This window comes from Narcine bancroftii, chromosome 3 (assembly GCF_036971445.1).
Source record: "Narcine bancroftii isolate sNarBan1 chromosome 3, sNarBan1.hap1, whole genome shotgun sequence".
NCBI lineage: Eukaryota > Metazoa > Chordata > Chondrichthyes > Torpediniformes > Narcinidae > Narcine > Narcine bancroftii.
Genome location: NC_091471.1, coordinates 245,524,717 through 245,550,912, shown reverse-complemented (window position 1 = coordinate 245,550,912; position 26,196 = coordinate 245,524,717). Strand labels below are relative to the sequence as shown.

The window sequence follows — 26,196 nt, the reverse complement described above, 5'->3', positions numbered from 1 at the left end:
CCAGCAACACCAGGATGAGGAACACCTTCTTCTCATGGACTGTGAGAATGCTGAACAACTAAAGGAAATGCTCACACTGACCATCTGAGACTCTCATATTCACGAAACAAGATTTATTTATGTATTTATTTGTATATATGAATACTTGAGCTGCGTATGTATTATTTGTCTGTATGTGTGTTATGTCTGGTTGTGTGTCTGCATGTTTTGCACCAAGGACCAGAGAATGCTGTTTTGTTAAGTTGTAATCAGGTGACAATAAACTTGACTTATGAAGACTAGAGGGAAGGGAGTGATATTATGTAAATAAAGGAAGAAGGAATCCAGGAGTGGATATCAGAGGTGATAAGATGGAAAGGTTTATGTGTTTGTAATATTAACCTTTTCTGTCTAGATAAAAGGTTTCAGACCTGAAACGTTGACTGACTATCTTTACCCAATGGATGCTGTCTGACCTGCTTAGTTCTACCATCACTCCTTTGTCTGTTGAAGACTCCTGCATCTCCAGCTTTTGTTTTGTTCCAACTTAATTAAGATTTCAATATTCCTTTATTGTCATAAAATTGTACGGAGCATGTAATGCTACGCAAAACAGCCGTAAAGAGCCGCCATCCGGCATCCCTTATCATAAGAGAGAATACGAAAGGGAGGTGTGGTTCGTGCAATGTTATTACAGCGCCAGTAACCCAAGTTTGAACCCGGTGCTGTCTGCAAGGCATTTGTACTTTCTGCCTGTGTCTGCGTGTGCTTCCTCTGGGTGCTCCGGTTTCCTTCCACCCTTGAAAATCGCAATTGAAGGGCACAGGCGCATGGGCCGAAAGGGCCTGTCACCATGCTATGCATCTAAATTTAAAGAAGCAAAAGAGAGTCCCTTCAGAGTCACTGAGTGTCTGTGGCTTCACCTCCAATGCTCTCGCACCTCAGCAGCTGTTCGATTTATTGGCAACCTGGGTCCAGATCCAAGCCTATTCAAGAGCCTCTTCAAAAGCCCTTCTTTCCCCCAGCACCTTTCCTCATCGGAAATACGCCCATCAGGAATATCAGTGAACCTTATCTGAGCTACCTCCAGTGAAACATAACCTTCCTTAAGATTGTTCAGAACCATTGCAAATACCAATGTCTTGAACAGTTGTAGTTAGACTTCCATACCTTAATCCAACCCCACTGAAGTGAGGATAACTTCCTTGAGGTTCCTTGTTACCACTTGTGTGTCAGCTTTCTCTATTTCATGCTCAAGGAATTCCTTTGTATCTGTTTCATTGTCTTCCTTCCAAAATGGACAATGTCTTATTTTTCCCACATGGGACTTTCTGCATCAGCTCAGTTGGGCAGCAGCTATCCTTGATGTTCCACGGTTCCAGTAAACAACTCCAACCTCGCCATGCTGACTCCCTGAAGCCTGCACGTTTCTCCCTGTAGCTGCACAGGTTTCCTACAGGTGCTCTGGCTTCCAACATCCCCAGGGGCATGATGGTGGTCTGTCCTTAGTTTGCAGGTGAGGGGAAGAATCTGAGTAGTTACTGAGGATGCAACAAAGAGAATAGAATCAGTGTTGGATTGGCATAAGCGCATGTTTGATTACACTGGACAACAATATTTTGCAAAAGGTTTGCTTCCTGAAGGGGATTATGGTAAACAACTTCAAGCTGAACATAAAGATAATTTCAGATTTGCTGTATCATGTAGGAAAGTTTGTTCATTTAGGAACTTTATTCAATTTAGCATGTTTAATTGCATAATAATGCTGACACATTCCGTCAGTTCAACCAACCCAAAAATGGTTTGCCACTGATTTTCATTTGTACTCAGTGTCTGATGTTGATGTGTCAGGGTCCAACACTAGTTGGCCACCATTGATGAGATTCCAGTTGCCCCGATACCACTTTTCCATGGTCGCAATGTCCTGGTGAAACCTTTCACCATGTTTGTCACCGACTGCACCAAGATCAGCAGGGAAGAAGTCCAAGTGCAAATGCAGAAAATTAATTTTCAATGAAATCTTGCTCTTGGCAGTTTTGTACACTTGAAGTAGACTTAAAATATGACAGAAAATCACAGAAGTAGGTTATACCTAAAAAACAGTAGGTGATAGGAAGGTTTTAAGGTGATTTTTGTGATCAGCAGCCCAAAATCCATAAAATATACCCAAAAATGTTCAGGAAACAAAATCTTTGTTGTCCAGTGTGCTTGGCATGGATAAGAGCTGAAGGCCCTGTTTTAATAATATACCTTGTTGATTCGTCTAACTTATCTCTCTTTAACTGTTTTCATCTTTCACACAAGTTGCTTGCCCCACTTACAGTATTTTTGTATCGACTGCAAATTTAGCAACCATATGTTCACTTCCTGCCTCCCAGTCGCAAATATATTTATTTCCTTATAACAAAGAAAAGAGCTATTTTGGCTCTTATCAATTCCTATGAATTTCATGGAAGAGATGCAGACGTATCAGAGCCAGAACCACCAGGCTGAGGAACAGCTTCTTCCCACAGGCAGTGAGGACACTGAACGACCAAAGGAACTGTTCACATTGACCCTCCGCAACTCTCATATTCACGGAACAATATTTATTTACTGATTTATCTATCTATCTATTTATTTATTTGTATGTATGAATACTTTCCCTGCATATGTATTGTTTGCCTATATGTGTGTTATGTCTGGTTGCGTGACTGCATGTTTTGCACCGAGGACCGGAGAACGCTGTTTCATCGGGAACCACTGCAACCGTGCCTGCCTGTCCCGCATCGGACTTGTCAGTCACCAATGAGCCTGCAGCAGACGTGGACATACCCCTCCATAAATCTTCGTCCGCGAAGCCAAGCCAAAGAACTTGTACAATCAGGTGACAATAAACTGGACTTAATTTTCTTCCAGTTCTACAGAATGGGGGAAATTTTGGGCAGACAATTATCCTACCTTGTAGGATAATTATCCTTGTATGGGAGGGGGGGGAGGAAACTGGAGCAACAGGGGGTGAGGAGGGGGAAACTCACACATTCACAGTGAGAACATGCAAACTCCACACAGTCAGGGCCTGAGATCAGGATTGAAGCCATGTGTCCAGCAAAACTGTGAAGCAATGGTTCCACTCATTGCCATGCTGTAAGATTTCAGCAAACCTTGCTGTGCGCACTTCACATAGTGCCTTGCTTTCTTTCAGTCGGGGCAATATTTATTGCTATCAAGTCATACAGCAAGGGAACAGGCACTTTGGCCTGACTCACCCATGCTGACCTGAGCTGATCCCATTTGCCTGCATTTGGCTCATATACCTCTAAACCTTTTCTATCCATCTGCTTGTCTAAATATTTTTTAAATGTAATTGTGCTTGCATTTACCACTTCCTCTGGCAGCTCATTGTATGTTCCCACTGCCGTCTGTGTGAAAAATTTGCAGATCACTCCTTTTTAATTTTATTCCCCTTTCACCCGAATCTTGTGTTCTCTAGATTTAGATTCCCGCACCCAGGAAAAAGGCAATGATTACATCCATGCCCCTCATTATTTTATACAGTTCAAAAAGTCCCCATCTTTTGAACATGTGAGCACTAGTAGCTGTGGTAACTATGGGAGGCATGGGGGTAGCACAATGTTGTTACTACGTCAGAAACTGGGACTGGGCTTTGAATCCAATGCTGTCTGTAAGGAGTTTGTATGCTCTTTCCATGTCTGTGTGGGTTTCCTCCAGGTGATCTGGTTTCATCTCACCATTCAAAAACCTACCAGTGGTTGTAGGTCAATTGGGTGTAATTGCATGGCAGGGGCTCATGGGCTGAAAGGGCCTGTTACAGCATTTAAAAAAATCTATAGTGGAGAGAAGTGTTGAAGACCATAAGACATAGGAGGAGAATTCAATCCATGTCTTTCAACATTCTCCTAAATTCCCAAGGAATACAGGCCAAGAGCTGTTGATCACTCCTCCTATGATAATCCTTTCATTCGTGGAATTATTCCTTGTGAATCTCTTTTTGAAACCTCTCCAATGTCAGTGATGCATCATCAATGACCACAAAAAAACTGTGAAACTGACAGGCTTTTAGACTGATAGACTGGAGCAACCATCAACCTCATTGACTGATCAAGGCAGAGTGGAATGGGGAGCATGCAAAGGGCTATGGGTAGGATCGGTCTCAGGAGGCAGCAGCCAATCATAGGACAGCAGTGGTTTATCATAGTGGTTTTACATTCGACTTCAGCATGTGATGTTATTAAAACCACTTTGGAAGTGACTTGAGGTTTTAGAGAAAATTTTTAAGATTATATTGTTGTGGGAACCAACAATATTTTTATAAGGTAATGTTAAAATGTTGGGTTTGAAATTGAGATTAAGTAGGTATCAAAATGCATTTTTGAGATTAGCCTTGGTTGTAGCGAGATGTATAGTGATTACGTGGAAAAATGAGATTGATTTAAGTTTGCAATGATGGAATTCCATTGGAAAAGATAAGTACAATTCTTGTGGTAATGATCTTTTTTATCGGAAAATGTGGAGCCCTTGTTTCGATTATATGGTTTAAAATTTTCTTTGGCCCGTTGTGGTGGTGTTACCCTATTCCATGGCATTTAATTATGTTATTGATGGGCGTATCTCCTTTCTTTCTTTCTTTCTTTCTTCTATCTTTGGGGTTGGGCCTAGTAGGGAGAGGGAGGGATTGGAGGGAGGGGTATTAGGGTGGATGTGAGGGAGTGGGGGAAGGAGGGATTTGGTATATACCACATTGTTTTTTGTATATGAATTATTACGTTTGAATATATTTGAATGTTATGTGGCTTAAAATTTTAAATAAATTATTTTTAAAAAATCTGTGGTTTACCACAGTCAGCATATTCTTTCTTAAATGAGGAGACCAAAACTGCTCATAATACTCCAAGTGAGGTCTCACCAGTGCCTTATAAAGCCTCACATCAACAGTAAAGCACATGTGATGAATGGGATGGGAGAAAGTTGTTAAATAGAAAACTCACATCCATGGGACTTGGGAGAGGTGTGGGCATCAACAGGCATGTTTTTAACTCTAATGGGTTCAGGTACGAGCTTTATTTCTTAAGCTTTCAGCAGCGTTCCAGATCATAAGATCACGATGTAGGGGCAAGAGTAGGGCCATTGGACCATTGAATCTGCTCCATCAATCTAATCATGAGCTGATCCTTCCTCCCACTCAGCCCCACCCCTTGGCTATCTCCCAGTAACCTAGTAATCAAATACCTGTCAATTTCTGCTTCAAATACATACAACAACCTCGCTTCTACTCCCGCCGGTGGCAACAAGTTCCACAGACTCATGACACACTGACTGAAGAAAATTTTCCCCATCTCTGTTTTAAAATGACGCCCTTTTATCCTGAAGTTGTGCCCTCTTGTCCGAGACTCCCCTACCATGGAAAACATCCTTGCCACATCTACTCTGTCCAGGCCTTTCAGCATTCAAAATGCCTCTTTCAGGTTCCCCCTTTGTCCTTCTCTACTCCAACAAGTAAATCCAAGAGCCAACAGTCATTCCTCATATGCTAATCCTTTCATTCCTAGTATAATTCTGGTAAATCTTCTCTGAACCCTCTCCAATGCCAGCATGTCTCTTCTCAAATAAGGCGTCCAAGTGGGGTGCCTCACGGTGTTAGGAAGTGGTGGGGAGGGTGTAAGGATGAGGGTTATTATCTCTCAAAAACCATTATGGAAGTACTTAAGCAACAACAGACTGGAAGACTTTGCAGTGCTGACTCGGTGTGGAAGCCTGCTACACAAGGCCTCAAATCATGTCTTTTTCTCAAAAGAGTTTTGTGCATGTTACTTGCGGGTAGGCTGACATTTAGATTTAAAAGAAAACGGTTGTTCTAATCTTACTCCATCTGACCTTGTGGTTTAAAGTTGACATCAGTGCCTCGCGTGTGATTGGTATCTTTCATGCTGTGGCACCCTCCTCTTCTTCCTCTGTGACAGATGCACTATAATTATACCAAAAAAAAGATCACCCTTACGCACAGACACACACTAAAAAATCAAGTGCGTATCACTGCAGTTGGAGGAGCATCGAGTCCTTTGGGCAGAGGGTGATTAGACCGCTCTCTCTCTTTATCCAGCATTTTCGTGATGGATGTGGAGGGGGATTCACCTGCTGCAGCTGCAGACCTAACCAACAAGCAGACAGGAGAGAACCAGAGCCTGCTGAAGGCCTACAAGTGGTTCACAGGCCCCAAGCAGAACAGCAGGAGGTTCAAGGAGGAGGACGGGCAGGCTGCTGTGGAGAAGGAGGTGGCAGGCAAAGAGGACCTGAAGCAGGTCACTCAAGGTGCAGAGAATCCACCGCAGGAGACTCAGGGGAAGGAGTCTCTGAACTCCAAAAAGGCTAAAGGCTCAGAGCAGGACCAACTAACTCAAGATGAAGCACAAGTTGCAGGGAGTAAGAAGGACCAGCTCTCCAAGAAATCCAGCCAACAGCACAATCAATCTGAGCCAACTAAATCGGCAAGATGTCCAGCCCGGAACCTGCGTAAGGTGAAGTCGGACTCGGCTGTGAAGATCCGGAGCTTCCTGACTTCTGTTTCCAAACGGCTATCCAGGAAACATTCCCTCCAGGAACCAGTGCAGGAGTCATCTATTCAAGGTATGTTTCAGAAGTGTTGCCTTGATGCTGGAAGAGTTTTGATTTGAGAATTTTGCGGCTGGTAGTTTCAAAATTATTGGCAATAAGGGGACACTTTTCTTGTTGGCTTCTGGATTCGATCCACTCTGGTTGAGGTTTGGTGAAAGCAGACTCTACACTGAAGTCACAATGGCTGATCAGGAGAACATTCAGACAATATATCCTAACACAAACACATAGTTGTTGGAGGGTCTCAGAGGGCCAGGCAGCATCTGTGGAGAGAAGTGGACAGTCAACGTTTAGAGTCAAAGCCCTTATATATTTTTCAACACTTTAGCTCCTGAAAGAGGCTGAACTACAGGAATGAAGGGTGTCCATTTAAAACAGAGATGCAGAGGAATTCCTTGAGCCAGAGTGTGGTGAACCTCTGGAATTTACCATCACGGGTGGCTGTGGAGATCAGGTGGTTGGGTGTATTTAAAGCAGAGATTGATAGGTATCTGAATAGTCAGGGTATCAGAGGTTATGTGGAAAAGTCAGGGGAGTGGGGCTGAGTGGCTCAACCTCTTACCTCAGGCATGAGTCACTGCAGTGGGATAGACTCCACTACCCTGGATGGGTGCATGTCCAACAGCAGAGGTTTGACACCATCTGGAACAAAAGAATCATGGGCACCCCATCCCTCATCACCTCCGTCACTGGTAGACTGTGCCTGCAATTTGTATCATTTACCAAATGTCCTGCAGCAGCTCCGCAATGCATCTTCAATCCCACCTCCCAATGGCCTTGGATATCAGCAAGGGAAAGGACAACAGGACCAGGGACACCCGCCACCTACAGGTTCCCCTCCCAAGTCTCTCAACATTCTAACTTCTCGCACAGCACAGAACAGCCCCTTCAGCCCAACTTGTCGTGCTGACCAAGTTGACTTTCTGGGCTGGTCTCATTTGCTTGCATTTGGTCCGTATCCTTCTTCTGCCAGTAGAGACCAGCAGCAATCATCAAGGATCCCCACCACCCAGCACATCCTCTATTCTCACTGCTACTATCGGGAAAGAGGTGTAGGTGCTGCAAGACTCACACCACCAGGTTCAGGAACAGCTGCTACCCCTCCACCATCAGACTCCTCAACCACAAACTCAATCAGGGACTCATTTAAGGACTCTTCCGTTTCACATTATTGATTTTTAAAAATCTCTGTATCGCACAGTTAGTTGTAAAACATGTAAGTCTGCAGACAACATGGTGTACAGTCAGTTTATTTATATTTTATTCCAGTAAGTGGTAATTCTGCCTCACCCTCAAGAGAAAGTATCTATGTGATGTCGTGTATGTTCTCTGACAATAAATCTGAACTTTAAACTTTGAACAATTTCACAAAGCTTCAAAACAATAATTATATAAGACCCTGAACTAAAATGCAGAGCTGGTCCAATAATAACCAAGTCAAACGATTCATTTTTAAAGACACCCTCTCATATATTGAGGCTACACATCCCTTTACAATTGTAAATCTCTCTCTATTGATCCCAAAAGCCCCTCTTCACCCTTCCTATCCATCTATATGTCCAATTGTTTTTTTTCCCCCTCACAGAAAGAGGCTATTCACCCTCACGTCTCCATGACACCTCACAGAACAATCGCCCATCATCTTTCACTATAACCTACGTTCCATGTGCTAACACTAGAGGAAATTTACAGTGACCAGTTAACCTACCAATGTCCCAGAAATCCCTCTCCAAAAGCACTGTCACCAGGAAGAGGAATGGTGCCTTACCACCTCTTTCCCAGCGTGTCTACAGGGAGGGTTGACTAATTCTGGATCACGACTGCAATAAACCACATCCTGTGAGAGAACAAAGGAAGCACACAAACAGTTTTTGAATATTACAAGACAAAATTGGAGTAAAGCAGCAAGCAGAGCGAGTAGTGAATAAAATTGGATGCGATAATGATGGAAAGAAACCAAACGAGAGCGCTCTGATTTTGAAGAATGGATTTCCTCTCATTTAAAAACCTTCAACTATTTTTCTGAATTCAAAAATCTGTGACTGCTGGGAGGCAAGAAGAGTGTTCAAGATAAGAATTAATACTTTTTTGTTGGACAAAGGTTCCATGTCGTACAGCTTGAGAACAGTGCCTTTGGCTCAACTCATGTTGCTTTCCTGAGCTCTTCCCATTAGCCTGATATCCCTCCAGCCATTTATAGGTCCAAATTGGCTTGGTACCCATTTCTACAGCTTACTCCAGCGACTTGATCCATACACTCTGAGTGACAGAGGTGTCCCTCAGATCCCTCTCACCTTCTTCTTCCCTCTACTTCCCCCATCTTTTCCTCCAGTCCTGTCTGTCTGTCTGTCTGTCTCTCTCTCTCTCTCTTTTCCCTCTGTCTCCTTTCACAGAGCCAAAATCAAATTTCGCCTTTCCTCTAAATATATCCAATTAACACCTTTTGGCTGTTGATCTGGACTCCTCCCAAGTGCCATAGCTAGGAGGGGGGTGCAGACTCCCCCCCCCACCCCACGGTCTGACACCGCCGAAAAATCAATGTGGCCTGCCATTGAATCACCAACTCACCATCTGGTATGTGTTGTGGTGCCTTTTTTATGTGCTCGCTCCCCCTAACTTTAAAACCTAGCTATGCCCCTGCTCCTCACCCTCCCATTCTTCCCCCCTTTCTCTCCTAACCTTTAATTCTGTCACCTGTCTGCTTTTTGTTTATACCTTGAATTAAGGGCTCAGGCCTCAAATGTCAGTAATATATCTTTATCTCCTATGGACGCTGTGAGACCAGCAGGGGCTCCGCCAGCATTTCTGTGTTTTTACTGCAATCACAGCATCTGCAGACTTTCATGTTTCACTCCACTCACCTTAAACTGGTTTTACACTCTTCTGGGCTGGGAATAAGGCAGTGACCTTTCACCTTCTCCATGTCCCTCATGATTGTCTATATCATGTTAAGGTTAGCCTTCAGCTTCCTGTGCTCCAGGGAGAAAGATTATAAAAACACACCAAAATGGCAAATTTTTACAGAGGTGTGGTGAAAAGTGTGCTGACCGTCTGCATCATGGTCTGGTATGGGGGCACAAATACCCCTGAGCATAAAACCCTCCAAAAGTAGTGGACACAACCCAGGGCATCACAGGCAAAACCCTCCCCACTACTGAGAACACATACAGGGAACACTGCCTTCGGAGAGCAGCAGCAATCATCAAAGACCCTCACCACCCAGCACACGCTCTGTTCTCACTGCTACCATCAGGAAAGAGGCGTAAGGGCCATAAGACTCACACCACCAGGTTCAGAAACAGCTGCTGCCCCTCCACCATCAGACTCCTCAACGATGAATTCAATGAGAGAATCATTTAAGGACTCTTACTTATGCAATTTATTGATTTTCTTTTTTATTCTCTCAGAATTTCTCAGTAAGTTTGTTTACATTAGTTATCTGTTTACAGTTCTTTATTTTTTTACTTGTATATGCTGTATTTGCACTACCAATTAGTGGTAATTCTGCCTCACCCTTAGGAAAAAGGAATCTCAGGGATGTATGTGATGACATATATGTATTCTGACAATGAATCTAAAATGCTGGAGGAACTCAGCTAGCCTCGCAGAGTCCATAGGAGGTAAAATATATCAATGACGTTTCAGGCCTGAACCCTTCTTCAAGGTATAAGCAAAGAACAGGAAGGCATCTGTATGAAGACTGGAGAGAGAAAGGGGGAAGACTGGGAGGGGGAAAAGTCCAGACCAATAGCAGCAGGGAGTGCAGATGGGGAGCAGTAAGAGAAACTCTTACAGAACTCCTTTGCGGTAGGCATCCTTGAAGAGATTTCACTGCACTCCAGGGAGAAAAGTCCCAGCCTATTCCACTTCTCTTTATGACTCAAAGCTATCAATCTTGGTAAGATCCTCATGAATCTTTTCGGCTCTCTCTCCAGCCAATGACATCCTTCCAATAGCAGGGAGACTAGAATGACACACAATACTCCAAGTGTTATTTCACCCAGATCTTATACAGTTTTAACACATCTTGTTAACATGGATTTTCTAACATGTTATCCTCTGCAATTTCTATCACCTACAACATGATCCCACCACCAGACACATCTTCCCCTCTCCTCCCCTCTCTGCTTTCCGCAGGGACCACTCCCTTCGGGACAACCTCGCTCCCTCATCCCTTCCCATTAATCTCCCCCTCGGTGTCTATCCCTGTGACTGCAAGAAATGTTACAGTTGCACCCACACATCCTTCCTTACCACTGTTCAGGGACCCAAACAGTCCTTCCTTGTGAATATGAAGGGTCCCGACACTCCCTTTGAGGCCATCTCCACATCATAAAGACTGGAAACAGACTGGAAGATCGCTTCATTGGGCGCATTCAATCTGTCTGTTTCAATACCAATGATCGGCCAGTGGCCACCCATTTTAATTCCACATCTCATTCCCTCACTGAAATGTCTGCCAAACTGAGGTTATCTGCAAATTGGAGGAACAACAACTCATATTCCGTATGGGCATCAGAAGGCATTAACATCGACTTCTCCTTTTTCTGCAAGACTATTTCCCATTCTCCCTCTCTTCCCCATCATACCTTGACGAAGGGCTCAGGCCCGAAACACTGGTTTCCCTTCCTTTAGATTCTATGTTCTGCTGTTTCTCCAGCACTATAACCAGTTTACCCACACTCCTGTTCGGCTCCGAATCATGGGTCCTCTACCGGCATCACCTACGGCTCCTAGAATGCTTCCACCAGCGTTGTCTCCGCTCCATCCTCAACATTCATTGGAGCGACTTCATCTCCAGCATCAAAGTACTCGAGATGGCAGAGGCCGACAGCATCGAATCCATGCTGCTGAAGATCCAACTGCGCTGGGTCGGTCATGTCTCCAGAATGGAGGACCATCGCCTTCCCAAGATCGTGTTCTATGGCGAGCTCTCCACTGGCCACCGTGACAGAGGTGCACCAAAGAAGAGGTACAAGGACTGCTTAAAGAAATCTCTTGGTGCCTGCCACATTGACCACCGCCAGTGGGCTGATATCGCCTCAAACCGTGCATCTTGGCGCCTCACAGTTCGGCGGGCAGCAACCTCCTTTGAAGAAGACTGCAGAGCCCACCTCACTGACAAAAGACAAAGGAGGAAAACCCCAACACCCAACCCCAACCAACCAATTTTCCCCTGCAACCGCTGCAACCGTGTCTGCCTGGCCCGCATCGGACTTGTCAGCCACAAACGAGCCTGCAGCTGACGTGGACATTTACCCCTCCATAAATCTTCGTCTGCGAAGCCAAGCCAAAGAAGATAACCCCAGTGTCTATGTACTTTCCCGTTTAAACTCCAAAATAACTATTTACATGGTTAATTAAAATATTTAACATTTAGATTTGTTGATTTTTGTTCGCCAAGTGTACTGAGAGATATTTGCATTTACAAAGTATATAGTTTACCTGGTTCCAATCTCCCACATCCTAGAACTAGAGTTGGGTGAAATATGGCAGAATTGTGCCTGAGATCATTCTAATCCCCAGGAAATCCTCTCTCCCAACAATTCGGACAGTCTGGCTTAAGGATGTTTTCAGACAATAATTAAATGATGCATTAAATTTTCCTTTTATATACCATTGTACAGTGGTATATAAAAGGAACTTCCAAACCAGGGTAACTGGAATATTTGAGGAACAACACCTTATCTTCCAGCTGGACGCTCTCCAACCAGACAGCATTTTGACATCTTCTCCTCCAATCTCAGTTAAACCCTTCCCCAAGTCCCAATTTATCCAGTCTCTGCTTACAACTCAAGGCTCTCATTCCTGGGAACATCCTCATAAATCTTTTCTGCACTCTTACCAGCTTAATGACATCCTTCCAATAGCAGGTTGACCAGAACTACACACAATTCTCCACATGGAGTGAAAGACGAAAATCTGCAGATGCTGTGATTGTGGTAAAAACGCAGCCCCCTGCTCTGCTCACTTTGCTCTGACAACTGTGTGGCTCGGTACGACAATAACACCATCTCCAAATTTGCTGACAATACTATGGAAGTGGGTTGTATAAAGGAAGGGGATGAGTCTGCATACAGGATGGAGATTGAAAACTTGGCGGAATGGTGCACCAATAACAACCTCGCACTCAGTGTCACCAAAACTAAGGAGCTGATTGTTGACTTCAGGAAGGGAAAGCCAGAGGTTTACAATCCAATGATCATTGATGGATCAGAGGTGGCGGGTGAGCAAATTTAAGTTCTTGGAACTCACTATCTCGGAGGACCTTTCCTGGACCCAACACACCAATGGCATTGTGAAGAAATAGGAGCAGGAGTCGGCCATCCGGCCTGTCGAGCTTGCTCCGCTGTTCAATAAGATCATGGCTGATCTGATCATTGATTCAACCCCACCTACCTGCCTTTTCTCCATATTCCTTAATTCTTTTTTTACATAAAGATCTATTTAACCGAACCTTAAATAGCCTCAAGGACCTCGGACCTCCAGCGGCGGCAGCAACAGGACCTCGGGCCTCCGGCGGTGGCGGCAACAGGACCTCGGGCCTCCGGCGGCGGCAGCAGGACCCCGGTCCATGTTCGACCTAAAAGGGAGGCAGGCCTCTTCAGCCCGGTTAGTCAACCTGCATAGGAGAAGGTCATTCCGATATAAAACCTATGACCCAAGGTCCTCGCTGCCACGTCCCAGCTTGCTTGGCCATGGCACACGAACCATGGGTGTAAAGGGTGGGGCCAGTACTGCGCACACTGTACTGCACCTAAAAGCTCCTTTGCGCAGGCCCGAGGACAGGTCCACGTCCTCCCCCTCAAAAGATGCACTCAAACTCAAGCTAGCATGTTGGAACATCAGAACCATGCTAGACAAGACTGACAGTCACCGACCTGAACGTCGATCTGCCCTCATCGCACATGAACTCCTCAGACTCATCGACATAGCTGCTCTCAGTGAAGTCCGCCTTGCAGATGTAGGCAGCCTCCAAGAACACGGCGCGGGCTTCACACTCTACTGGTCTGGCAAGCCTCAGGCTGAAAGATGCCTATCTGGTGTTGGCTTCATGGTCAAGAACTTCATTGCCTCCAAATTTGAAAACCTCCCGACAGGCCACTCTGACCGGATCATGTCCATGTGACTCCCCCTTCAAAACAAGTGACGTATCACTCTCATCAGTGTCTATGCTCCAATCCTCCAGGCGGAACCAGCAGAAAAGAACAAGCTCTACACTGATCTGCGCAACTTCATCCAACGCACCCCTACAGCCAACAAGGTTGTCATCCTTGGTGACTTCAATGCTTGCGTCGGCAAAGACTCAGAAACCTGGCCAGGAATCCTTGGCAAGCATGGTGTCGGCAAGTGCAATGACAATGGGCGCCTCCTGTTGGAATTCTGCGCAGAACAGCGGCTTGTCATTACTAACACCCTTTTCCAGCAGAGAGACAGCCTGAAGACTACCTGGATGCGTCCCCGATCCAAACACTGGCACCTCCTGGACTACGTTCTGGTGCGAGGAAGAGACAAATGAGATGTGCTCCACACCAGGGTCATGCCCAGCGCGGAATGCCACACTGACCACCGGCTTGTTCGCTGCAAGCTCAACCTTCACTTCAAGCCAAAGTCCAGGAACAGTGGAGCCCCCAGAAAGATGTTCAATGTTGGAAACTTTCAGTCAGATGTAGTGAGAGGAAACTTCCAGGTAAACCTTCAAGCAAAGCTCAAAATCCAGGAGCTGCTGGCAAAGAAGCGATCTGCCCACAGGCTCACCTTGCAAAGCCTTCCTGGCCAGAGAAAAAACGAGCCTTCCGTCTCGCATGCAGCCACCTTCAGCGCAAACTCCGGGAGATACAAAATTAGTGGTGAACTAGCCTCGCCAAATGAACCCAGCTTAGCGCCGACATTGGCGACTTCAGGGCTTTTTATGAGACATTAAAGGCGGTGTACGGCCCCTCACCCCATGTCCAAAGCCCTCTGCGCAGCTCAGATGGCGAAGTTCTCCTCAGCGACAAGATCTCCATCCTCAATCGATGGTCAGAACACTTCCAATCTCTTTTCAGTGTCAACTGCTCAGTCCAAGAATCCGCCCTGCTCCAGCTCCCTCAACAACCCTTGAGGCTAGAGCTGGATGAGGTCCTTACCCGGGAAGAGACATATAAGGCAATTGAACAACTGAAAAGTGGCAAAGCAGCAGGTATGGATGGAATCCCCCCAGAGGTCTGGAAGGCTGGCGGCAAAGCTCTGCATACCAAACTGCACGAGTTTTTCATGCTCTGCTGGGACCAAGGAAAGCTGCCTCAGGACCTTCGTGATGCCATCATCATCACCCTGTACAAAAACAAAGGTGAGAAATCAGACTGCTCAAACTACAGGGGAATCACCCTGCGCTCCACTGCAGGCAAAATCTTCGCTAGGATTCTCCTTAATAGACTAATACCTAGTGTCACCGAAAATGTCCTCCCAGAATCACAGTGTGGCTTTTGCGCAAACAGAGGAACTACTGACATGGTCTTTGCCCTCAGACAGCTCCAAGAAAAGTGCAGAGAACAAAACAAAGGACTCTACATCACCTTTGTTGACCTCACCAAAGCCTTTGACACCGTGAGCAGGGAAGGGGTTTGGCAAATACTAGAGCGCCTCGGATACCCCCCCAAGTTCCTCAACATGGTTATCCAACTGCATGAAAACCAACAAGGTCGGGTCAGATACAGCAATGAGCTCTCCGAACCTTTCTCTATTGACAACGGCGTGAAGCAAGGCTGCGTCCTCGCACCAGCCCTCTTTTCTATCTTCTTCAGCATGATGCTGAAACAAGCCAATAAAGACCTCAACAATGAAGACGGTGTTTACATCCGGTACCGCACGGATGGCAGTCTCTTCAACCTGAGGTGCCTGCAAGCTCACACCAAGACACAAGAGCAACTTGTCCGTGAACTACTCTTTGCAGACGATGCCGCTTTAGCCAGCTCTCCAGCGCATGACATCCTGTTTTGCGGAAACTACGAAAATGTTTGGCCTGGAAGTCAGCCTGAAGAAAACTGAGGTCCTCTATCAGCCAGCTCCCCACCATGACCACCAGCCCCCCCACATCTCCATCGGGCACACTGAACTCAAAACGGTCAACCAGTTTACCTACCTCGGCTGCACCATTTCATCTGATGCAAGGATCGACAAAGAGATAGACAATAGACTCACCAAGGCAAATAGCGCCTTTGGAAGTCTACACAAAAGAGTCTGGAAAAACAACCACCTGAAGAAACACACAATCAGCATGTACAGAGCCATTGTCATACCCACGCTCCTGTTCGGCTCCGAATCATGGGTCCTCTACCGGCATCACCTACGGCTCCTAGAACACTTCCATCAGCGCTCTCTCCGCTCCATCCTCAACATTCATTGGAATGACTTCATCACCAACATTGAAGTACTCGAACTGGCAGAGTCCGCAAGCATTGAATCCATGCTGCTGAAGACCCAACTGCGCTGGGTGGGTCACGTCTCCAGAATGGAGGACCATCGCCTTCCCAAGATCGTGTTCTATGGCGAGCTCTCCACTGGCCACTGAGACAGTGGTGCACCAAAGAAGAGGTACAAGGACTGCTTAAAGAAATCTCTTGGTGCCTGCCACATTGACCACCGCCAGTGGGCTGATATTGCCTCAAACCGTGCATCTTGGCGCCTCACATTTCGGCGGGCAGCAACCTTCTTTGAAGAAGACCGCAGAGCACACCTCACTGACAAAAGACAAAGGAGGAAAAACCCAATACCCAACCCCAACCAACCAATTTTCCCTTGCAACCACTGCAACCGTACTTGCCTGTCCCACATCGGACTTGTCAGTCACCAACGAGCCTGCAGCAGACGTGGACATACCCCTCCATAAATCTTCGTCCGCGAAGCCAAGCCAAAGAAAATAAATAGCCTGAACCATTTCCCTGGGTAGAGAATTCCATAGATTCATTACTCTCTGGGAAAAACATTTTTTCCTCATCTCTGGCTTAAATCTACTCCCCTGAATCTTGAGACGGGTCTCCTAGTTCTGGTCTCACCTACCAGTGAAGATAATTTTCCTGCCTCTATTCTATCCCTTTCATAATTTTATGTTTCTATAAGATCTCCTCTCATTCTTCTGAATTAGAGTCAATATAATCCCAGACAATTTAGTCTCTCCTCATAGGTCAACCCCTTCATTTCCAGGATCAACCTGGTGAACCTATTCTGGACTGCCTCCAAGGCCAGTATATCCTTCTTCAAGTATGGAGGCCAGAACTGCACACAATACTCAAGGTGCGGCCCCACCAGTACCTTGTATAGTTGCAGCATGACCTCCCTGCTTTTGAATTTAATTTCTCTAGTGAAGGCCAACATTCCATTTGCAGGTTATTACCTGCTGTACCTGAAACCCAACATTTTGCTATTCATACACAGGCCTTCCCAAGTCCTTTGGCTCTACACCATGCTGCAGTTTTTCACTATTTAAATAAGAATCTGCTCTTCTATTTTTCCTGCCAAAGTGGATAACCTTGCATTTCCTAATGTTGTACCCATCTGGCAGACATTTGCCCACTTACCTAACTTAACTATATCCTTCTGCAGCCTCTCCACATCCTCTGTACAATTTTCTTTTCTACTCAATTTAGTATCATTTGCAAACTTGGCTTCACTACACTTTGTCCCTTCTTCCAAATCATCAATATAAATGGTGAACAGCTGTGGGCCCAGCACCGACCCGTGCGGCACCCTACTTCCCACTGTCTGCCAATCAGAAAAACACCCGTTATCCCAATTCTCTGCCTTCTGTCAGTTAACCAATCCTCAATCCATGCCAATATACTTCTCCCGACTCTATTCATCTGTATCTTATTGATGTCTCTTGTGTAGCACCTTATCAAACGCCTTCTGGAAAACCAAATATACAACATTAACCTGTTCCCCTCTATCTACCACACCAATTATATCCTCAAAGAACTCCAGCAAGTTTGTCAAACAAGACCAGCCCTTTCTGAATCCATGCTGCATCTGCTTTATGGAGTCCCTTCACTCTGAATGTCTCACTATTTCATCCTTAATGACAGCTTCAAACATTTTCACATCTACAGATGTTAAGCTTAACTGGCCGATAGTTACCCAGTTTCTACCTACTTCCCTTTTTAAAAAGTGGCGTGACATTTGCTGTCTTCCAATCTGCCGGGACCTTCCCAAAATCCAGAGAATTTTGATAAATGTCTACCAACGCATTGACAATAACTCTGGCCATTGTTACAAGCCCAGAGGACCCCAAAACCCAGCAGCAAAAGATATTCACCAAGACAAATGGTTACTTAAACAAAAGTTGCTTTTAATTATCTTTAAACATGAAAACAGGATCAAACTCTTAGAGCAGGTTCATGAGGGCCTTTTTCTTTAAACCTATTTCTCATGTTTGAATTTTAAATTTAAGCATACAGCCCTTTCAGCCCATGAGTCCATGCCACCCATTTACACCCAATTGACCTACAACTCCAGTACGTTTTGGAATAGTGGGAGAGAAATTTTCTTCAAGATTGAACAGCTGGACTCCTGATCTCTCTCTCTCTCTCTCTCTTTTCTCTCTATCCCCTTTCTCCAGTTCCCCACCCTCCTTCCTTTCCCTTTTCTATCAGAGCTACCTTTCTCCCTCTGCTCTCTCCCCATCACTTCTCAGCCTCTTTCTCTTATACCCTCCCACCTGTATCCACCTATAACCTCTTACCTGTTAGCCTATGTCCACCCTTTGCCCCTTCCTTCCTCCCTTCCTACTTCCCCTCCATCCACCTTTTTTAGTCAGGAATCCCCCACTTTTATTCCTATTCCAGATGAAGAGCCCAAGCCCAAAACATTGTTTACCTTTTACTTCAGACCTGCATGACCTGCTGACTTTCTCCAGCACCCTTGTGCATTGCTCTCCACCGCAAGGTCTGCTGATTCTCTTAACTCTGTGAGGGGTGTCTGATTTCACTGTTGGCCACACTAACTGCCAGTGCACAGCCACAAATAGCTAGGCTGCTGTCAGATTTGACCAGCTCCAACCCATTTCAATTCCCCACCCCATTCTGCTGACCTGACTGTCCATGGTCTCTTGCACTGCAAGATTGAGGCCACTTGCAAACTGAAAGAACAACATCTCAATTTCCGACTGGGCACCCTCCAACCAGATATCATTAACATCGACTTCTCAGGTTTCCGTTCCCCCTGTTTCCACTTCCCCCTTGCTTCTTCCCTTCCTCTGTCCTTATTTCTTCTCTCTCTCTTTCCCTTCCCCTCTGTCTCCGTTCCCCCATCTCTCCATTTGCTCTATTCCTATTTCTTCTTTCCTCTAGTTCTCGCTTTCATTCTGCTCTCCCCCAGCTCTGCATTCACAGAGTTATCCCTTCCCCTGATCAGTTCTCATCTTTCCTCTCCGGTCCGTGTCCAAATCTGACTGTTTGCCTCTGCTCCCCCCCTTCTCTCCAGTCTTTTTATTCAGGTGCTCGCCTACCTTTTGCTCACACCTTGAAGAAGGATTCAGGCCCAAAACATAGAGGCTGTGAGACCTGCAGTTCCTCCAGCATTTCAAGACAATAACAGCATCAGCAGACTTTCATATTTCAGCCCACCAATGAATATGTGCATTGCATCATAAAGCAGTCTCCATTCTGAGACGACTGCTTCACACAACCAAAGAATTATTTCAGATCAGATTTCAGAGTGCATTCAGGTCATCACATGAGATTCTTTTTCCTGTGGGCGAGGCAGAATGACCTCTTAATGGTAATGCAAAAAAAAACTGTATGCAACATACACATGTAAACAAACATAGAATTGTAAACAGATAATGAATGTAAACAAACTGACTGCCATACAGAGAGAATGATAAAAATCAATAACGTGCTCAGGTAAGAGTCTTTAAATGAGCCTCTGATTGAGTTTGTGATTAAGTTTGGAGGGGCAGCAGCTGGTCCTGAACCTGGTGGTGTGACCAGACTGTGATGCAGTCAGTCAGCGCGCTTCCTGCCACACATCTGTCGAAATTTGACAAGCTTTCCGGTGCCATACCAAACCTCAACAAACTCCTGAGGAAGTTGAGGTGCTGACGTGCTTTCTTCATGATGCCATTAGTGCGTTGGGTCCTGGAAAGATCCTCTGAGATAGTGACACCCTGTAACAACATAGACCAGCTGCTACAGAAATTCACCAAGACAATGGTATATTTAAAACAATAATTAATAATATAAAATCTTACTTTATTGTAAACTTACCCCACTATGCGCAAATGTGTGTGTGTGTGTGTGTGTGTGTGTGTGTGTGTGTGTGTGTGTGTGTGTGTGTGTGTGTGTGTGTGTGTGTGTGTGTGTGTGTGCGCATGTGGCAAATCCCAAACCATTACAGTTCAGGCACAATTCTGAAGACATGATTTTAAAGTTTACTCTTAGAAATCTTTTGTGTTGAAACTCAGAGTCTTTAAACTGATGTTCAAAAGTTTTTAATTTATGAATTCTTGTAGATTTACTTTAAGAGAAATTATTTCTTCATATGAATGACTTTTTCACAAATTCTCCTCTTTTGCATGGAGATTTCAGAACTTGTGTTTCACATGATGATTTCACCAATGCGGGCAAGGGTTAAATGAAGTTACCATTATAAACGGACATGTGGAACTGCCCTCTCTTGACAAAGAGGCGGTTGAAGTAGCTATTTTCTTCCAAAGCCACTTGATTCTGTGTTTCTTCCCTGTCAACAGTACCTCTCTCTCTGAAGATTATGCATCTCTCTGACTTCAGATGAAGCATTGTTCAATATTAAAGATGACTTCTTGTGCCAATCACATGACATGACATCACCAATGATTTTGTTTGAAGTTCCTCTCTTCCAAAAGTTGTCTGCACAGCTATCAAACAAAATGGCTGCTTGCTTGACCAGGTGTCTTTCTGAGTAAACATCGATGTCTTAGGTTTCAATGGATAACAATAATCAAACTCTGTCTCTGTGTGTACATGTCTTTGTGTGTTTTCCCCTGTTTCCAACCCACAATATCCCTTTACTAAAAATAGTATATTTATAAACTAAAGATTAATAATAACTGTAGCTCTCCCAAGAACTTGAAAGAATATTGTCGGCAATTACATTTCCGTGGTGAAGGCAAGAGCTAAAACCTTTTTATTTAATTTGCATAATCAAATGCTCTCTTGGCTTCTTCCCTCAACAATGAGTTTATGAAATGTTATTTAATTTTTAAAATTTTGACATTTAGAGGTGCAGTACAGAAACAGGCCCTTCTGACCCACGAGAATGTGCCGCCCAAATACACATTTGTGTCCAATTAACCTACTCACCCCATACATCTATGGAATGGGGAGGAAACTGGAGCACCCAGAGGAAACCCACATGGACGTGGGGAAGACGTACAAACTCCTTATAGACAGAAGCAGGTTCAAAACTGGATCGCTGGCACTGTAATAGCATCACACTAAATGTGCTGCCAAAATTTCTGTTGCATTGTTGTATAATTAGTAAAAATGTCAGTGGTAAAAGAATGATTGAGAATGAAAACTTTCTTTACCGTCATCCCTCAATGTCCATTATTAGAAATTTTGTCAGGGAGATGTGGGGAAATAATATTGAAAGATTGCTGCCTAGATTAGAGAGTGTGAGAAAAAAAGGAGAGGTTGAATAACTTGGGTTTCTAACATGATGAGAGGCATAGATAGGGCAATCAGTCAGAACTTTTTTCCCAAGGTAAAACCACCACACAGTAGAAGACACGCACATGAGGGATGAGGTTTAAATAAGATATTATGTGGGTATAGGTAGAGTAAGAGCAAGCTGAGGTTAGAAGAGATAAAAGCTAGAGTACAGGGATTAAGAGTGAAAGGGAAAAAAATTAAAGGGAACGTGAGGGGGATCTTCTTCACGCAGGGAGTGTGGAAGGAGCTGCCAGCTGAATTGATAAACACAGCCTCAATTTTGACATCTAAGAAAAAAATTGGGAAGGTACATAGATGGGAGGTGTATGGTCAGTTGGACTATACAGAATAATAGTTTGGCATGGAATAGAAGGGTTGAAGGGCCTACTCTGTGCTGTAGTGTTCTATGGTTTTATGGTTCTAAGATCATTGGGCACGATTTTTACACATTGAGTGGTAGGTGCCTGGAATAGGCGGCTAGTGTTAGAGATGCAGGAGGATCCGAGGCAGCGCCACCAGGCTGAGGATCAGCTTCTTCCCACAGGCAGGGAGAATGCTGAACGACCAAAGGAACTGCTCACACTCACCATCTGAGACTCGAATACTTACTAAACAATATCTATTTATTTAATTTTTTATACTGCACTGGACTTGTTGGGCATGCATTGCTCATCTGTATGTGTGTTATGTCTGGTTGTGTGTCTGCATGTTTTGCATTGAGGACCAGAGAACACTGTTTTGTCAGGTTGTACTTGAGCATCAGATGTAAATAAATTGAAGCCAGGATCTCCTCACTCAGATAAAAGGATGGGACCATTGAGGCAAGATTGATCTAACAGCTCAAGGGATGACCCCCCCCCCCAACCCCCAGCCCTCACAGGGAGACTACAAACTTCATTTGGGGTCTTGTCATGATAGTAAGTTGAGGTCGGTAACCCACAAGCAACGGTTGAGAATATGGAACAGGAAGTGAGTCATAAATTGCGCATCTTTATCTCCTTCATGTTTGCACCACATGGTGGCAGGAAACCTATATCACCAGAATTCAGATGAACCAATCGCATAGGCACTTGAGTATCATCTTCAACTGTGTTAAATAATGCCTTGATTTTTGATCCGTGTTTTTAATTTCCTCCCTGTTCCCATCTCTTCCTCTGGAATTTTCTCCGGTTTCATGAGATTTCATTGTTTAGAAACATAGAGCCATGCAGCAAGGCATAGGCCCTTCAGCCCAACATGTTCGTGCTGACCAAGTTGGTATTCTGGGATAATCCCATTTGACACAAATCCTTCTCACCCTTCCTATCCAAAGATGACCCAAATGAATCTTTTGAACGTCATAATTGTAGCTGCTTCTATTGCTTCCTCTTCCAGCTCGTTTTTCTGACTGATCTCTTTTTTTCGTAATCTTTTATTTATCATTTTAAATATATTTAACAATCAAAAACCATACCAAATGTAAAACATCAAGAGAACCCCTCCCTCCAACCCCTCCCCCTATGTCCTATAAAACAGAGAAATAACAAAGAAAAATAAACACAAAAAAAAATCATCCCATTGTCAGTGCATACAGTAAAACATGATAATCCCACAGTGTTAAAATCTTTACAGAGGTCTACTGGCTAGCCAGTAGCGATCATAATCCTACCTTGGTGCCAGTGAGCACCTATATGATCTGAATAAAGCTGCCAGATTTTTAGGAAGGTGTTATATCCCAATCCTGAGATTGAATGTGACCTTTTCAAGTGGAATGCAGCTGTTCATCTCTGAAGACCACCTATCCATGAATAGCCAGACTTCCATGTTACCGTGATGGCCACACATAAGACAATTTCTATGAATTTAATTTGAAATTAGTTACTGATCTACCCAGAAGACAAAGTTCCCCAGAACTGGGTCTACTGGGAAGGTGAGTCACATGATCTTGGTTAGGGTGTCATACCAGAAGAACCTCACCTTGGTGGAAAGCCAGGTAGAATGTAAAAAGGAACCAACACCTAAAACAAATCTCTGATAACTCAGGTTTATATTGGTGTAACTTCTGTGGGGTGAGGTACAGTTGATGGAGAAAATTACAATGGCCTTGATAGTAGCCAACAAATTTCTCTGACACAGATCTGACCAGAGTTGTTCATCAATTGTTGTGTCTAAGTCTGATTGACTGATCTCTTTCTCATCCCCAAATTTAGTCATACCATCATTGGTGACTTTATCTTCAGAAGCCAAGGCTCTAATCTCTGGAATTCCCTCCTGAAGTACTTTACAGGCAGTCCCCAGGTTAAAAGTATCCAGGTTATGAGCAGTTTGTACTTATGAACGGGTTCTTCCCCAATTGGACCGTGCACATAAATGTGCATAATGTTACCTCACGAATGCTAAATAAGAATCGTAAGTACCTGTACCACCTTCCGCCTTATGGACAGACCCAGGTAATGGAACTTGGGGACTGCTTCTACACCTCTGCTCTTTAAGAGGTATAGGTAACTAGGGCACAGTGGTTAGAGATACTGCCTCACAGCTCCAGAGACCTGGTGAACCTCAACCTCTGATGCTGTCTGTGTGGAGTTTGTATGCTCTCCCTTTGACCACCTTGGCTTTTCCCCCAGTGCTCTGGTCTCCTCCCACATCCCAAAGGTGTGTCGATTGGCTGTTGGAGGTTTTGTAGTTGCCCCTGGTGGTGGGATGACGAATGGGAGTTGATCATCATACAAGAGAATATAAATTACAAAGAAGTGGAGAAATGGGACTCCCCAGACCTAGCAACGATTAGATGGGCCAAATGGCCTCACTTGTAAGAAAATGTGAAAACAATTATGTTGTTTAAAGTAGTTTTTGCTCACCTATCACCCTTCATGTTGCAATGTCAATCATTCATGCGAATTCTTCCTGAATGAGTAACTCTGGGACATTTATGCTTCTTGGGGAGACCACAACTTTATTGTGTTCCCTTCCACACCTCTCTGTCTTGACCAATCTTATTTCCTCAGCTCAAATAATGAAACAAACGGCAGTGATTATCTGGCCTTAACCCTGACTGTTCTTGGGATTGCATCATGCACTGTTGGATTGTTGATTCCAAGTCAAGTTTACATATCATCCTGGGAAATATAATGGGGATAAGACCAAAATCTAAATATCAAGTTGAATTTGTTAAAATTACATGGGTGGTGGCCAGAAAGTGCATTGCAGTTACTTGGATGTCTGATTCCCATTGAGGTATGGCACACTGGAATGCAGAAATGCATAGCTGCGTTCCCCTTGATAAAATTACCTACAACCTAAGAAATAAGTATGGAGACCCTATGTACAGATCTCAGGTGTAAATCTTTAGTTGAGTTTCTTCCAGTCCTCGAGTCCACATTAACCTCCAAAGAAGAAGACTAGTTCAATAATGAATGAAATCCGTGGAGTGAACGGTGCTTTCCAGCAACCTTTCTTATCTGTACATTCTATCTTTTTTTTCTCTTCTCACACTTTTTTTGGGGTCTTTTGGGTGGGTGGGTGGGGGGGGGGGGAGGTTCATTTATAACCATCACACAGCATAAATTTGCCTACTTATTTATTTGTATTTTTAAATTTTGTATTGAGTACATGTAGAGTCTAAAAATGTTTAAGTAAAATATTAAAAAAAGTTTATTTATCATCTGATTGCCCAAGTGAAACCCGATGAAACAGTGTACTCTGGTCCTCGATGCAAAACAAGCAGACGCACAACCAGACACAAGTTCAAGTTTATTGTTATCAGTACAACTGATACAATTGTATCAGTACAACTGGTCAAAATAGCATTCTTCAGTCCTCGGTGTAGAAATATGTAAACACATATACAGATATATAGCACACATATTTATGTAACAGACATACAGGTAAACAATACATATGCAGGACAAGTAATCATATATACAGATATATAAATAAATATACAATAAAACCTCGTTAGAACGCGATTCGTCAATCCGCGGAATAGCTTATAACGTGGGTGTCTGTGGACCTCAAACTTTGCAAAAAGGTTGATTAGAATTCAGAATCCCAATATTAAAAGAATGTGCTTGCTTCCTTTCATTGAAATTGTTAGTTATAGATAGAGTGGATCTTTTGATAACTGGTAATATTTGGGTTTGATTATCTGTGGGCACTCTGACATATATGCATCTGTTCCACGACTCGGCTGTAACGCGGTATGAAATCTTGGACCCCAACTACTGCATTCTAACAAGGTTTTACTGTATAACCGTCTCAGATAGCCACTATTATAACCGGATTAGGCTATCACAGACTTTGAGATGACCTGAGTTTGTAAGAAGTGTGATACAAATTTCTTGACAGCAGCAAGGGTTTTATAACACCTTGCTTTACCCCACACTGTGAAACCTTCATTCTGCAGTCACATTCAATGCACAGGGGAGAAAGGCTTACTGCTCTTCCACCTTCTTTCAACAGATGAAGTCGATCCAGGAGCTGAAGGTTCGAGTCAGGCTCCTCCCATTTCTCTCGTGCCCTCAGCACGGGTTCCAGTTTGGGATGTCAGCAACTGCACGCTGATCGATGGTCAGCTCCTACTGATGTCACGGGAGGATGAGGTACGGAAACACGGACACAGATTATTTCCTTGCCATCAGGGGCCTGAGGAGTGATCCCTTACCCAATCTCAGCTACAAACAGACGGGGCGGGGGGGGGGGGTTTGGAATGTCCTGAGGAGTAGAATAACCTCTTCCACGGCAACTGTGTTTTTTAAAATCCCAAATAATTTCAATGCCAAGGAATATAGACAGATCAACAAAAGGTTCATTCCTTTCCTTGTCACATCATAATGCAATATACATGATGAATTTCAACTTTTGTCTGCCATAAGGCAAACAAAGAGTTGCCATGAGCATTGCCCGGCACCCCTAATAATAGGAGGAAGAGAAGCAAAAGGGAGTCCCTTCAGAGACA

The 26,196-nt window shown here is 44.3% G+C and overlaps 1 protein-coding gene across 2 annotated transcripts in view; it reads left to right on the top strand.

The window, feature by feature from the left end:
- The first annotated feature begins 5,965 nt into the window (after positions 1–5,965).
- LOC138758445 (ras GTPase-activating protein nGAP-like) overlaps positions 5,966–26,196 on the top strand; it is an 84,635-nt gene continuing 64,404 nt past the window's right edge. Inside the window, exons 1-2 of one of the 2 annotated variants that reach the window (XM_069927361.1) lie at positions 5,966–6,603; positions 25,701–25,840. In XM_069927361.1, coding sequence (XP_069783462.1) covers positions 6,090–6,603; positions 25,701–25,840 — 654 coding nt within the window. In that variant the 5' untranslated portion in view covers positions 5,966–6,089. Of the gene's footprint in view, positions 6,604–19,610; positions 19,782–25,700; positions 25,841–26,196 lie in introns of those variants that run through there. The other variant, XM_069927362.1, reaches the window with a different exon arrangement.